The 14,342-nt window shown below is 45.9% G+C and overlaps 1 protein-coding gene across 1 annotated transcript in view; it reads right to left on the bottom strand.

Moving 5' to 3' along the window:
• Positions 1 to 9,163, bottom strand: part of GALNTL5 (polypeptide N-acetylgalactosaminyltransferase like 5) — a 64,809-nt gene extending 55,646 nt beyond the window's left edge. The window contains exon 1 of the mRNA XM_025380183.1: positions 8,934 to 9,163. Within this exon, the coding sequence (XP_025235968.1) occupies positions 8,934 to 8,990 (57 nt within the window). The 5' untranslated portion in view covers positions 8,991 to 9,163. The remainder of the gene's footprint in view (positions 1 to 8,933) is intronic.
• Between the last annotated feature and the right edge of the window lie 5,179 nt (positions 9,164 to 14,342).

The following is a 14,342-nucleotide window of genomic DNA, read 5'->3' as shown; positions in this document are numbered from 1 at the left end:
AACTCAGAGTGCTCATATTTTTCTCTATATTTTCCTTGTCTGAAATTGTAATTTATTTTAAAAAGAAAGAAGAAAGTCTTGAGAGGTTTCCTTTAAAGATGATAAATTGAATGTGTGTGTCTTCTCTCTCTCTTGACTCAACTGTGAATAAGAATAAAGCTAAAAACTCTCATGGGAAAAGAGAGTGGTAGAGGGAACAGCAACGCACGTGAGATTTTAACACGTCTGGAGGAGAGAACGTTATCGGACAGGTGATAACGATGTGGAAAGACAGAGGACTCTGATGAGGAAACAAGGCTGCTAACCCTGGAGCAGCTTGGGGCTTGGAGGCCCCTGGTCAGTCAGTGGACACATGGCTGCGGGCTTGGGGAAAGCCACGTTAGTATTCAGAATAGTCAGCTCTCTTCGCCCAGCCCTGCACAGCAAAATCCAGGCAGGAGTCAGGGTGGTTTCTTTGAAGAAGTAGACTGGTAGAGGCTGAGCCTTTACAAAGGAAAGCTGGGGGCTAAAAGCAAGAGTGTCACTTAGAATGTGTGGATGTGGAGTGTCTGGGTCTGTCTTCTTTCCCTCCTCCCACACAGGATCCTTGCAGCCAGACTGCTACGTCTGAGGTGGGATTGATAGGAGAATTGTTCTGGGATGAGAAGACAGGGCCCAGAGAAAAGACCTCCATATGCTGAAATGTAAGAGCTTCCAAAAAGCAGCCGGCTCCCTGGGCCGTCCCCCTGAAGACAGCACACCTGTAGCCAAGGTCGACCCAACACTCAGGATTCCATTCAGCTGGTTGGCGTCTCACTTTGGGATTGGAATCGGTGTTAGTCTGTTTTCACCATGCTGATAAAGATACCCAATGCTGGGTGATTTATACAGGAAAAGGGGTTTAATGGACTTACAGTTCCACGTGGCTGGGGAGGACTCACAATCAGGGTAGAAGGCAAGGAGGAGCAAGCCACACCTTCATGGATGGCAGCAGGCAGAGAGTTTGTGCAGGGAAATTCCACCCCCCCCCCCCCCCCCCACCCACCCCCCATAGAACCATCAGATCTCGTGAGACTTACTCACTCTCACGAGAACAACATGGGAAAGACCTGCCCCCATGATTCAATGACCTACCCCTGGGTTCCTCCCACAGCACGTGGGAATTCAAGATGAGATTTGGGTGGGAACACAGCCAAACCATATCAGAATCGAATGCTGTTATGAACGGAACCGTGTTCCCCCGCAACTCACATGTGGAAACACCAAGCCCCGATGCGACTGTATTTGGAGACAGAGCTTTTAAAGAGGTGATTATGGTTATATGAGGTCACAGGGTGGGCCCTAATCCAATAGGACCAGCGTCCTTATGGGAAGAGGAAGAGTCCCCAGGCAGGTGCTTGCACAGAGAAAAGGCCTGTGAGGTCAGGGCGGAAAGGCAACCGCCTGCACGCCCTGAAGACAGGCTTCGGGGAAACCAAGCCTGCTGGCAGCTGGATGCCGAGTCCGGCCTCCAGAACTGTGGGAAAATCAGTGTCTGTTGGCCAAGCCTCCCAGTCTGTGGACTTGGTTATGGCAGCCAGAGCTGACTCCTACAGCTGCCAAGGATTGCCAGAGACATTTAAGGAAAGCCTCCAGAAAGAAAGAAAATGCAAATAGAACCAGAAAGGGGAAGAAAGAAATGAGAACTTTGAAAATATCAAAACATAATGTTGGTTGCTCAGAGAGATCAAAGAAGATGCTACACTCATACAACCAGAGGAACAGGCTATGAAAAAGGAGCATTGAGAGAATAAAAAGGGGAAACTGAAATTTAAAACATGATTGTTCACATTTAAAAATCAGAATAAATGGCCAGGCGCGGTGGTTCACGCCTGTAATCCCAGCACTTTCGGAGGCCGAGGTGGGCGGATCCCTTGAGGTCAGGAGTTGGAAACCAGCCTGGCCAACATGGTGAAATCCCATCTCTACTAAAAATACAAAGATTAGCTGGGCATGATTGCCCACGTCTATAATCCCTACTACTCAGGAGGCTGAGGCATAAGAATGGCTTGAACCCGGGAGGCCGAGGTTGCAGTGAGCCTAGATCGCACCACTGCACTTCATCCTGGGCAACACAGTGAGACTCTGTCTCAAAATAAAGAAATACATGATAAAAATAATTAGAAAAATGGTGAGAAAGGAATATTTTGAAATGCACAAGAAAATGGCAGAGGGAAGCCTAAAAGAAAGTTGAGACCTGTGGTGTTTCATTCTAGAAGGTAGAAAGAACATCTGCCCAGTAATGAGTTCCACAAGGTGATGAGAGAGAAGTGGAGAGGAAATGGTCAACGCAATCATGCAAACATTTCCAGAATGAAAGGGGCCCACAGAATGCCCCATATAATGAATGAGACAAGAAAGAGTATCAAAATGACATCAAACTTCTCAACAGCAACACTGGAACTATAGATAAACAGCTTGAAAATTTTATGTTAAATGATATTCAACCTAGAATTCTCAATCTAGTCAAAATTTAATCGAACTTGGGAGTGGAATAAAAATATTTTCAGGTATATAAAGGGGCTCAGAAAAATTACTCTCCATGTATTCTTTTTTGGGAAACTACCTGGGGATTGCAAATGGCAATAAAGGAAAAAGTAAATAAAGACATGGGCTGGGCGCAGTGGCTCACGCCTGGAATTCCAACACTTTTGGGAGGCCGAGGTGGGTGGATCACTTGAGGTCAGGAGTTTGAGACCAGCCTGGCCAACATGGTGAAACCCTGTCTCTACTAAAAATACAAAAATTATCTGGGAATGATGTTTGGCTCCTATAATCCGAGCTACTTGGGAGGCTGAGGGAAGAGAATCATTTGAACCCGGGAGGTGGAGGTTGCAGTGAGCTGAGATCATGCCACTGCACTCCAGTCTAGGAGACAGAGCAAGACTGTCTATTAAACAAACAAACAAACAAAAACCCAGACATGGACCCAGGATGGTGAATGCAACCCCGTTGAGAGGAAGAGTATGTGGGATGGAGAAGTTTAGGTGGATGACACAGTTGATGGTAAAAATTAAGTGGCTCACGCCTGTAATCCCAGCATTTTGGGAGGCTGTGGCGGACAGATCACGAGGTCAGGAGATCGAGACCATCCTGGCTAACACAGCGAAACCCCATCTCTACTAAAAATACAAAAAATTAGCTGGGCAAGGTGGCCCACGCCTACAGTCCCAGCTACTTTGGAGGCTGAGGCAGGAGAATGGTGTGAACGTGGGAGGCGAAGCTTGTAGAGAGCCAAGATTGTGTCACTGCACTCCAGCCTGGGCGACAGAGTGAGCCTCTGTCTCAAAAAAAAAAAAAAAAAAATTAAGGAACAATATTTACAGAGTGGTAAAATGCAAACACTGATTACTACATTAACCACAAAAAAAAAACAAAAAAAAACCAAAAAAAAAACAGACTTGTTTTTAGGAAAAATAAACTAGAAGAATTGGAGGTCATATAATACAAATGAAGTTGATGTATGAAATTAATCAAAAAATAGAACTCTAACAACCCCCTTTTAAAATATGAAGGTGGGTCGGGCTCTGTGGCTCACGTCTGTAATCCCAGCACTTTGGGAGGCCGAGGTGGGTGGATCACGAGGTCAGGAGTTCAAGACCAGCCTGACCAACATGATGAAACCCTGTCTCTACTGAGAGTACAAAAATTAGCCGGGCGTGGTGGCGTGTGCCTGTAATCCCAGCTACTCAGGAAGCTGAGGCAGGAGAATCGCTTGAACTCAGGAGTTGGAGGTTGCAGTAAGCCAAGATTGCACCACTGCACTCCAGCCTGGGTGACAGAGCGAGACTCTGTCTCAAAAAAAAAAAAAAGAGGGTAACTGTCATAAGAAATAGATTGAAGAGTCAAAAGTGGTTGTAAGAGGGAGTTGAACTGGGGGCTGGACAGGAACTGGGCAGGGACCTGCTGATTTTCTTTATAATTTTTTGTTTTTATTTCGTTTTTTATATGTATGCATTACACTGAAAGATATTTTTAAAATAAAGATTGTCTAAACAGATTAGAAATGCAAACAAACCATATCAAACAGCATGGATACTGGTAAACACAAGAATACATCGGCCACTTGTCCCCTGGACCCTGCCCCTTTCCATCACATGTCATCCCGGCACCTGGAAAAGGTAGTCGCTGAAATGAGCCTTAGGCCCTGCAGGTCAGTCCAAGCTCTAGGACCCTCAGCTTCTGTCCTCCTTCGTCTCACACTCTGGTTTGCTCAAGTGTCTTCTTGACCTTTGAACATTTAGTATTGTCTCCCATTTTTGTCCTCTCTCTGACTTGAGAACATAATTTGGTTTCTACAGTTTTGAGAAAGGGTCTAGCTCTGTCACCCAGGTTGGAGTACAGTGGTGTGATCGTGGCTCACTGCAGCCTTGACCTAGCTCACTGGCTCAAGCGATCCTCCCACCTCAGCCTCCCAAGTAATTGGGACTACAGGCACCCACCACCACACCCAACTAGTTTTTGTATTTTTTTTTTTTTTTTTTGTAGAGATGGCATTTTGCCATGTTACCCAGGCTGGTTTCGAACTCCCAAGCTCAAGCAATCTGCCTGCCTTGGCCTCTCAAGGGATTAATCCCAAAGTGCTGGGATTACAGGCATGAGCCACTGTGCATGGCCTTGTTTTGTTTGTGAGTTGGTATCTCACTCTGTCACCCAGGCTGGAGTGCAGCTGGCATGATCATTGCTCACTGCAGCCTTGAACTCCTGGCTTCAAGTGATCCTCTGTCTTTGACCTCCCAAAGTGCTGGAGCTGTAGGCACATGCCTGCCCCCATGCTTGGCTTTGGCTTCTACAGTTTTGACCGTAGGCATGTCCCAGGAACTGGCTTGCATATACATTGTAGCTTCAGTAGGAAACCCACGCTGCTTGACAGAACCTGGTATCCAGAACAATTCCATGGCATCAAACCACCAGAACAGGACATTGTCCCCTCAAAGAGACTTGAACACACCTGCACAAAATGTCTTATGCATGGGATGCTGTGCTGCGCCACCCAGACACCGCCTTCAGGGCAGAGACACCCCTTCTTCCAGCTGCCACGAGAAGTAGCTGCCATAGGCTCACAGCTCATGACCTAGTCAAGCCGCTTTGTCCAAGCATCCCCCACCCTGGCGATCTCACATTCAACGACTGGTCAATGGGTACAGCTCCCTTGTCTATCTGGGGGGACTCTGGAGAGCCCTCAGTGCGAGCTGCCTGTGGGGTGGGCAGAGTCTCTTCTGGAAATTGCATCACCATCTAGCCTCTTCCTCTGATTGAACCTACTTGTCTCCCTGCCTTGCAGTGTTTGTCCCCAGATCCGCTCCTGATAAACTTTTCCATGCAAATGTTCGTCTAAGAGTCTTTTTCCTGGGGAACTTGACCTAGTATGACGGTTGCTAATGGTCCAGGAAAATGGGCTGTAAAGAGGATTTTAGGGCTAGACCACCCTCCAGGTGGCTGGCCCTGAGCATCCCATCGCTGGTGGAAAGGTGGTGTTCTGAAAGCCCCTGGCATGCTATGGCTGATATGTGCTTGTTAAAATCTCACTGGCTGTGAATCAGGATGAAATACAGGTGGAAAGGAATGTTCTGGTTCATGCACTTGACTGAGGAACAGGGAGGAGTAATTATAAATATTACAGGATAGACGGCTATTGTCGGATGCTATGGTTGCATTTGAAAAAGGCAAGGAAGGCTGAGGGTGGTAATCACCAATTGAAAGCAAAGTATCAGAGTCAGAGGCCCTTGTTAGCATATGAAGGATCTCATTTCCTACAACCTAAGGGCAGGTAGAGCTGAGGGTCATGCTCAGGGCCTGATTATCAGGGCAGCAGAGCTCCAGGGCAGGTTGAATTCTCAAGCCTGCCTGGTCTGCTATCCAGGGAAGGAGGCAGGCTCTGACATTTGGGATGGGGATATCTGGGTAGAGACACGCCGGAGACCAGGAAGGCCCAGGTCCACAGGAATCCTCTGAACCTACAGAAATGGCCCGCTGCTCCCCAAGAAGACTAGCTCTCCTTCTCTGCTTTGCAAGGCAACACATGCCCTCCCTCAGGACCTTCCCCCCAGTACCCTCCTGGCCACCAGATCAATAAGTAGGGTCACATTACAACTTAGCCTGTGTGGGAAAGTCCTACCCTGCTAAGAGAAGAAGGAGAGTGTTCCCAAAGGAGCTGCAGAATCAGCCATCTTGAACCAGCAGGCACCCAGGGTGCACATATGGGACTGAGTCCAGAGGGTACGGATTAAGGGAGGGGGAATGTAAAGTTGGATTTGGGAGCATTTATTACAACAGAAATACTCTCCCAGGACACTCTGGCCAAGATCCTGGGTGCAAAATAGAGATTCATTGACTGAGTAAGTAGAACTTTACGAATGAAATATTTGATTATGCCAATTAAAAGTATCAAATATATGAAGATAAGAAGGCAAAGTAGGGAAAATGGTGGATTAGGACACCTGAAAAGGGAATAAAACTGTTTTAATTTACTTTACCACAACTGAGTTGCCAGAGTCTACAACCGGAGTGAGAACTTTCTCAATGCCTTTTAGCCAATCAAATGGTGTTATTTCCAGGCCCACCTGGAAGGACTGGTGCTCTTTCCAGCACACACTTCCCCATTCTGAGCCCATGAAAACCCCAGACTACCCATATGTTGGGACTACCCACCTTTGAGCCCCCTCTCACACAGAGGGCTACCCACTTCAGATCCCCTCTTATGTCAAGAGCTGTTCTGTTGCTCGATAAAACCCTCCTCTGCCTTGCTCACTCTCCAGTGTCTGTGTAACCTCATTCTTCTTGGACACAGGACAAGGACCTGGGACCCACCAAATGGCAGGTGCAAAAGGAGCTGGAACACTATAGCCTTCCCACCTTCCATCAGTGCCAGGTGGCCACCCCACATGATGGGAAGTGGTGGTGGGCCTGGGACAGCCCAGGAGCAGTGGAGTGGAGCAGGTGGGACAGAATGAGCTGTAGCACAGATGAGCTGCAACACACCCCTTGCACTGTTCACCACAACAAAACGAGCCATAACACACCCCCCTCCCTGACCCCATTCGCCATGCTGCAGGTGGCAGGAAGGAGAGAGAGAGCTGTAACAGTCCTTGGGGGCTCAGACCTTGGGACTCCCCAAGTGAGAGCCATAATACCCCTTGAGGCTCTGTGGTTGTTGGCATCTCTGAGTTTTCAGGCACCACCATGTTCCGCCTCGTCCAGATGCTGGTGCCCAAGGTGAAAGACGGTTGTGACACACCCAGACCAGCCATGGACTAAGCACAGAGCAGTTGCATGTGCGGAATCTCAGTCGGTAGTGCCAGCCGAGTGCAGCCTGCTGGGTCGAGTGGGCAGAGTGAGCCCAGAGCCAAGCAAGGCGCAGGGAGGGGTGCTGCCAGCTGGGAAATTTCCGGCAGGCAAAGTGGCACTGAAAGAATCCTGTGTCAATAGGATTATTACTGAAAAATAAATTATTCTCTAGAAAGATTCTAATATATCAGGAAAACTTGGGGGGAATTCTATTTAGATGTGAACACTTATGAACATATCCCCAACCTCCTTAATTTTCTTATTTTACTAATATGAGTTCTTATATTATATTTTCTCTGGGACAAGCACCTCACCTCCCAACCTACCCCCTACACTCCCACAAAACACAGAAAACCCCTCCTACTGTGAGATCGATGTAAGAAGTGTGTGATTGGCCTTTGGACTTTGTGTCTTCAGAAGACAACCATGTTTAGTTATCTTCTTCAGTAAAAGATGCTGAATTCAATGCTAGAAAAGCACAGAATTTGTAAAATATATTTCAATGAGGATTCATATGTACAGCAAATAAAATTTTAAGTGCATTAAAGAGACTTAGCAGATGATTTAAAAAATCCTGTAGAGAAAAGGATGCAGCTAGTAGTCACCAACACGCCCCTGCCACACCCCAAAACCCTAGCCTAAATATGCATTTACAATCATTGAGTTTCTTTATTTTTTTCTCTTCTTTTTTTTTTTTTTTTTTTTTTGAGACAGTGTTTTGCTCAGTTGCCCAGGTTGGAGTGCAGTGGCTCAATTACAGCTCACTGTAGCCTCAACCTCCCAGGCTCAAATGATCCTCATTTCAGCCTCCAACTGGTACTACAGGTGAGTGCCACCATGCCTAATTTGTTTTTTTTTTTTTTTTAATAGAGATGAGGTCTTGCTATGTTGCCCAGGCTGGTCTCAAACTCTTGAGCTCAAGTGATCGTTCTGCCATGGCCCCCAAAGTGCTGGGATTACAGGCGTGAGCCGCCGTGCCTGGCCAAGTTTTTTAAAAAATATGAATCTGTTGAGTCAGGAAAACATGAACATGCTTTAGATAATATCACAACTTATTTTTCTGTAAACAATCAACACTTTTTTCTTTTTTTTTTTTTTTTTCCCTCGAGACAAGAGTCTCACTCTTTCCTCCAAGCTGATCTCGGACTCTTGGACTTACACGGTCCTCCCACCTTAGCAGGAGCTGGGATTACAGATGCCAGCCACCGTGCCCAGTTTATAATCAGCATTTTTAAACCCCTGGTTTTCCTAGGACCATCTTAATACTGATCTCCATATAAGATATAGGACTTTATGACACTGCTAAGAGCCTTTTCTCCCTATTTTTTTCTCAAATAAGTAATATGTTCACTGTATAAACATTAACAGCATAAAGACGCATATAATGAAAACTTTCCCTATTTTTCATGAACTAAAGCCATTACAACGCCCAGTCCACGTTTAGGGTGGTGTAACCAGCTTGGAGGCTACTCCTCCTTTAAAAAATAAATCTTCTTAATCCTAATCCCCAGAGCTATCATCTCCTTCAAGACGCAGGGATTTGATGTACTGCTTCCGCTGATTCAAAGTGAAAGACGTTCCCCCCATCTTTGTTCCCACTTCTAGCACATGGAGCTCACTTCACCTACCCTTGAGAGAACTGCATTGACTGCTTTGCAACTGATGTATTTTCCAAGCAGAGTCATAGGTGAATGAGGCAGAGGTCTGTGCTGAATGAACTGAGAGACGTAAAATTTTTTTTAGTTAGCAGGCTTTATGGTGGCTGGGTTCCAAGCAGATGCCTGGTTGTGCTGGGTTGCTGGGTCACACATTAGTACTCAAAGGGCAGTACAGCCACCTCACAAAGCCTGATGACATCACACAGGGCGTCACAGCCCCCCAGGGGCCCCTGCCTGTCAGCTCCAACCAGCAGGTGGAATCCAGGAGTTCCAAGGGCCAAGGTCCAAGGTCCTTACCCCTCAGCTGAGAATATAGGGAAAGCCTCATATTAGGTGAGGTTAGAATCCAGGGTGACTCTTTTCTTTAGGCAAGGCCTAATTTTTAGCTTTTTTGTTGTTGTTGTTGTTGTTTTGAGATGGAGTCTCACTCTGTCACCCAGGTTGGAGTGCAGTGGCGCAATCTCCGCTCATTGCAAACTTCGCCTCCCGGGTTCATGCCATTCTCCTGCCTCAGCCTCCCAAGTAGCTGGAACTACAGGCGCCCGCCACCACGCCCAGCCAATTTTTTGTATTTTTAGTAGAGATGGGGTTTCACCGTGTTAGCCAGGATGATCTTGATCTCCCGACCTCGTGATTGGCCCACCTTGGCCTCCCAAAGTGCTGGGATTACAGGCGTGAGCCACTACGCCTGGCGAATTTTTTAGCATTTTTGAAATAAACTTAAGAAAAAGAACAAGTTTTCAGAAAACATGAAGAAACTTACAGATGAGCCAAAGGGTTATTAAATTGCCTTTTAATTCTTTACATTACTCAGCATTTAGATGTCAGTACATTAAGACATTTAGAACACAAATATTTCTAAATTTTTTTACAGTACGTAACATTTAGAACACAAGTTCAGCCAAACGCTTGTGAAATTTCTTCTGAACAAATCCCAGGGGACTTGACCCTCCCGGCTTGAGGATGCTGACTCTGTTTTGCCTGAAACCAGACAAGCTCTGCTTCAGGGTCTGTGAGTGGAAGGGGGATGGGTGGGGACCTCTTACAACCTCTCCTGGGGCAGACACAATGGGTAATAGTGACCTTCTGGGGTAGATACTGAAACTACGTCAAGTGATAACAAAACTGGCAGAAATCAGTTGGACCCAAAATGGCCAACTGGAGTTTCTGTAGAAAGAGCTTGCTGATATCACAGCCTGAATTTCCACACATGTTTCTTATTAACTGCCCCAGAATTTAATTTGCATACAGCACCCACGAGAAGGCAGGAAGAGATAACTGCACATGTCTGAGGACTTGCCAGACCTCCTCTTTCCTTCCACCAATCTCTTGCTAGTCCCAGCAACTCCTGACCTTGTTATCCACTCCGCTCAGCCTCAGTGCTGAGATTACAGGCATGAGCCACCTCACCCACCCTGGAACTTCGTTTTTTAATTGAGATACTACATATCATACAATTCACCTTTCATCCATGTTGTGGCATTTGTCAGTATTTCATTCCCTTTTATGGCTGAATAACGAGCTATTGCTTGAAAATACCACATTTTATTTATCTGTTCATCAACTGGTGAACATTTAGCTGGTTTCCACTTTGGGGGTGTTATAAATAGTACTGCTATGAATATTCCTGTACGCGTTTTTGTGTGGACATAATCCCTCTAACCATTTTCTAACAAAATCATTTCCTTAAAGACAGCACAGCGAGACAGATTTGAACGGGACTCCGGTCTCCTTGTTGGTCAACTTGCAGTGAAAAGCTTTTCTTTTCTCTAAAACCCAGTGTCTTAGTATTGGCTTCTAGCGCACAGGTCAGTGACCTCTTTTGCTCAGTAACAACATGATGGGCCATAATGACCTCCTGGGGCTGACAGATGGGCATCAGTGACTTCCCAGCCAAACTCATGAGCCTCCTTTCTGCAGGCTCAATGGGAAGGTCCTTCTTGCCCATTAATAATATTAATATTAAAATAAGCTTTTATTCATAATAGCCCCAAACTGGAAACAACCCAAATATCCATCTGCAGTAGAATGGACCCACTGTGGCATATTCACAGAATGCAATGCAAACCAGCAGTGGAAAAGACCAGACTGCAGCTGCATACAACATGGATGCCTCTCGCAGACATGGCGTGAGACCGAAGCAGCCCATGGGAGAGCACGATTCTATTTCTGTGAAGTTTCTGCAGAACGAGAGCTTGCTGATGTCACAGCCCATAATTCTCACAGCATGTGGAAGGGAGCAAGAAAAGGCAAAGCCACTCTAAAGTGATAGAGCAGTTTATCTGTCTCTCAGTAACCAGTAGCTCTGTTTAGGGGCCAGAACAGGGTTGCTGGTTACCGAGAGGGGGCAAGAGAGAGGCTTTTAGAGTGCCAGAATGTTCTGTGTCTTCTTGATCTGGGGGAGCGAAGGCTTCCTGGAGCCTACTTGTACAAACGTGCATTGGGCTGGTCACTGAAAGTGTGTATACTTCACTGTATGTATGTCATATCCTTAAAACACAAAGGAAAAAAAGTGAGTCAACACAACTTTTGGACAAATATTTTATTGCGGGAATTTTGCAACTATTAACATGGTTTGGTTGCTGTAATAAAGTAAAATCTTCCTTTCTGAGAAAGGTGCACATCTACCATGTTCAAGGACAATAGTTCAAATTGCGTTTATTTATATTCGTATTTATTTATTTGAGATGGAGGCTTGCTTTGGCCTCCCAATGTGTTGCAATTACAGGCATGATCCACTGTGCCTGAACATTTTTTTTTTGAGACGGAGTCTCGCTCTGTTGCCCAGGCTGGAGTGCAATGGCAAGATCTCGGCTCATTGCAAACCCCACCTCTGGGTTCAAGCAATTCTCCTGCCTCAGCCTCCTGAGTAGCTGGGACTACAGGTGCACGCCACTGTGCTCAGCTAATTTTTGTATATTTAGTAGAGATGGTGTTTCACTATGTTGGCCAGGCTGGTCTCGAACTGCTGACCTTGTGATCCACTCCCCTCAGCCTCAGTGCTAAGATTACAGGCATAAGCCACCTCACCCGGCCTGGAACTTTATTTTTTAATTGAGATATTACATATCGCTCAATTCACCTTTCGTCCATGTTGTGGCATTTGTTAGTATTTCGTTCCCTTTTATGGCTGAATAACGAGCCATTGCTTGAAAATACCACATTTTATATATCTGTTCATCAACTGGTGAACATTTAGCTGGTTTCCACTTCGGGGGTGTTATAAATAGTACTGCTATGAATATTCCTGTACATGTTTTTGTGTGGACATAAGTTTTCAGTTCTCTTGAGTAGACACATAGGAGTAGAATTGCATGTGGTAACTCTATGTTTAATTTTTTGAGTAATTGCCAGGCTGTTTTATGAAGCAGCTGCACCATAGAATTTTTATTTCCAAGAGGAAAATGAGTCACAAACAGCCCTTCCTTAGGGCTTGCCCTACCGATTTCAGACTTGCCTTGCCAGCCTCTACTGTTGTGTACCAACCAACTCCTGGCAATATATTTCTTCATATGTATCTCTTGCTGGTTCTGTTTCTCAGGTTAACAAGCCCATACTCCTGTGTAACTGAACCCTTTTAAAAAAATCCAGTACCTGGGAAGTTCCTGCACGCTCCTTCCCTGTCAGTGCTCATTACAATCTGGCCCCAGAAGCAAACACTATTCTAATTTTATTTACCATCCATTAGTTTTACCTGCTGTAGAATTTCATGTAACCGAAAGGATATGATATGTGGTAGGAAACCTCGCGTAAGGTTGCTTTCATTCAGCGTAATATTTTTGAGACTTACTGTTTCATGTATCAGTAGTTTACTTTTTATTGATGAGTAGATTTTTATCATTAAAATCATACCATTTGTTTCTTCATTATTTTGTTCATGAATACCTGGGTATTTTAGTTTGCTCAGGCTGCCATAACAAAGTACTACAGGCTTGGTGGTTTAACAACCAAAATTAATTTCTTTTCTTTTCTTTTCTTTTTTCTTTTTTTTTTTTTTGAGACGGAGTCTCGCTCTGTCGCCCAGGCTGGAGTGCAGTGACCGGATCTCAGCTCACTGCAAGCTCCGCCTCCCGGGTTTACGCCATTCTCCTGCCTCAGCCTCCCGAGTAGCTGGGACTACAGGCGCCCACCACCTCGCCCGGCTAGTTTTTTGTATTTTTTAGTAGAGACGGGGTTTCACCGGGTTAGCCAGGATGGTCTCGATCTCCTGACCTCGTGATCCGCCCGTCTCGGCCTCCCAAAGTGCTGGGATTACAGGCTTGAGCCACCGCGCCCGGCCTTCTTTTTTTTTTTGAGACAGTCTCTCGTTCTGTCACCCAGACTGGAGTGCAATGGCACGATCTCAGCTCACTGCACTCTGCCTTCTGGGTTCAGGCAATTCTCCTGCTTCAGCCTCCCGAGCAGCTGGGATTATAGACGTGGGCAATCTTTGTATTTTTAGTAGAGATGGGGTTTCCCCATGTTGACCAGGCTGGTCTTGAACTCTTGACCTTATGATTCGCCCACCTTGGCCTCCCAAAGTGCTGGGATTACAGGCGTGAGCCATCGCACCTGGCCTGAAATTAATTTCTCATAGTTCTGGAGGCTGTAAGTCCAAGATTAAGCTGCCAGTGGGGTTGGATTCCTCTGAGGACTCTCTCCTTGGTTGCAGTTGGCCACCTTCTTGCTGTGTCCTCACATGCTCTTTCTTAGGTGTGCACACACCCATGAGGTTCTCTCTCTGGGTGTTTGTAATTTCCTCTTCTTAAAAGGGCACCAATCAGATTGCATTAAGGCTCACTCTAACAACCTCATTTTAACTTAATTGCCTCTTTAAAGGCCCTATCTTCAAACACAGTCAGTACCATTCTAAGGTACCAGGGGTCAGGATTTCAATATATGAATTTGGGGGGATGCAGTTCAGTTGATAGCACCACACTGTTTCCAGTTTGGAGCTTTTACGAATCAAGCTGTTCTGAAATTCCCGTTCACCTTTTTATGGACCGATGTTTTTGGTTCTCTGAGTAAACACCCAGGAGTGTTAAGTCTTTTGAGAAGTGGTCAGACCTTTTACTAAAGTGGTAGTGCCATGTGTGCTCCCATTTGGTGTTGTCAGTCTTTTTAATTTTAGCTATAGACAGGCTGGATATCCAGCAGCGATAGTAACCGAATTGGCCTTGGTGAGAGGGAGACCATGTTGTTGAGTTCATGAATGGTCTCCTTGTGTCATTTGTTGCAGGAGCATTGCACCAGCACTGGTGACGAAGGAGAGGCTCAGGTGTACATTCTCTGATGAGCATTAACTCAAGGCACTATGGTATGCTCCATTTGTGCCACCAGCATGGGTCCATCCTCAGACTTCTTTGCCTCTGGTCTTTCCATCATACTCTTTCCAATCCC

This window comes from Theropithecus gelada, chromosome 3 (genome assembly GCF_003255815.1).
Source record: "Theropithecus gelada isolate Dixy chromosome 3, Tgel_1.0, whole genome shotgun sequence".
NCBI classification, from domain to species: Eukaryota; Metazoa; Chordata; class Mammalia; order Primates; family Cercopithecidae; genus Theropithecus; species Theropithecus gelada.
This window is presented reverse-complemented; position numbering and strand designations above follow the sequence as displayed.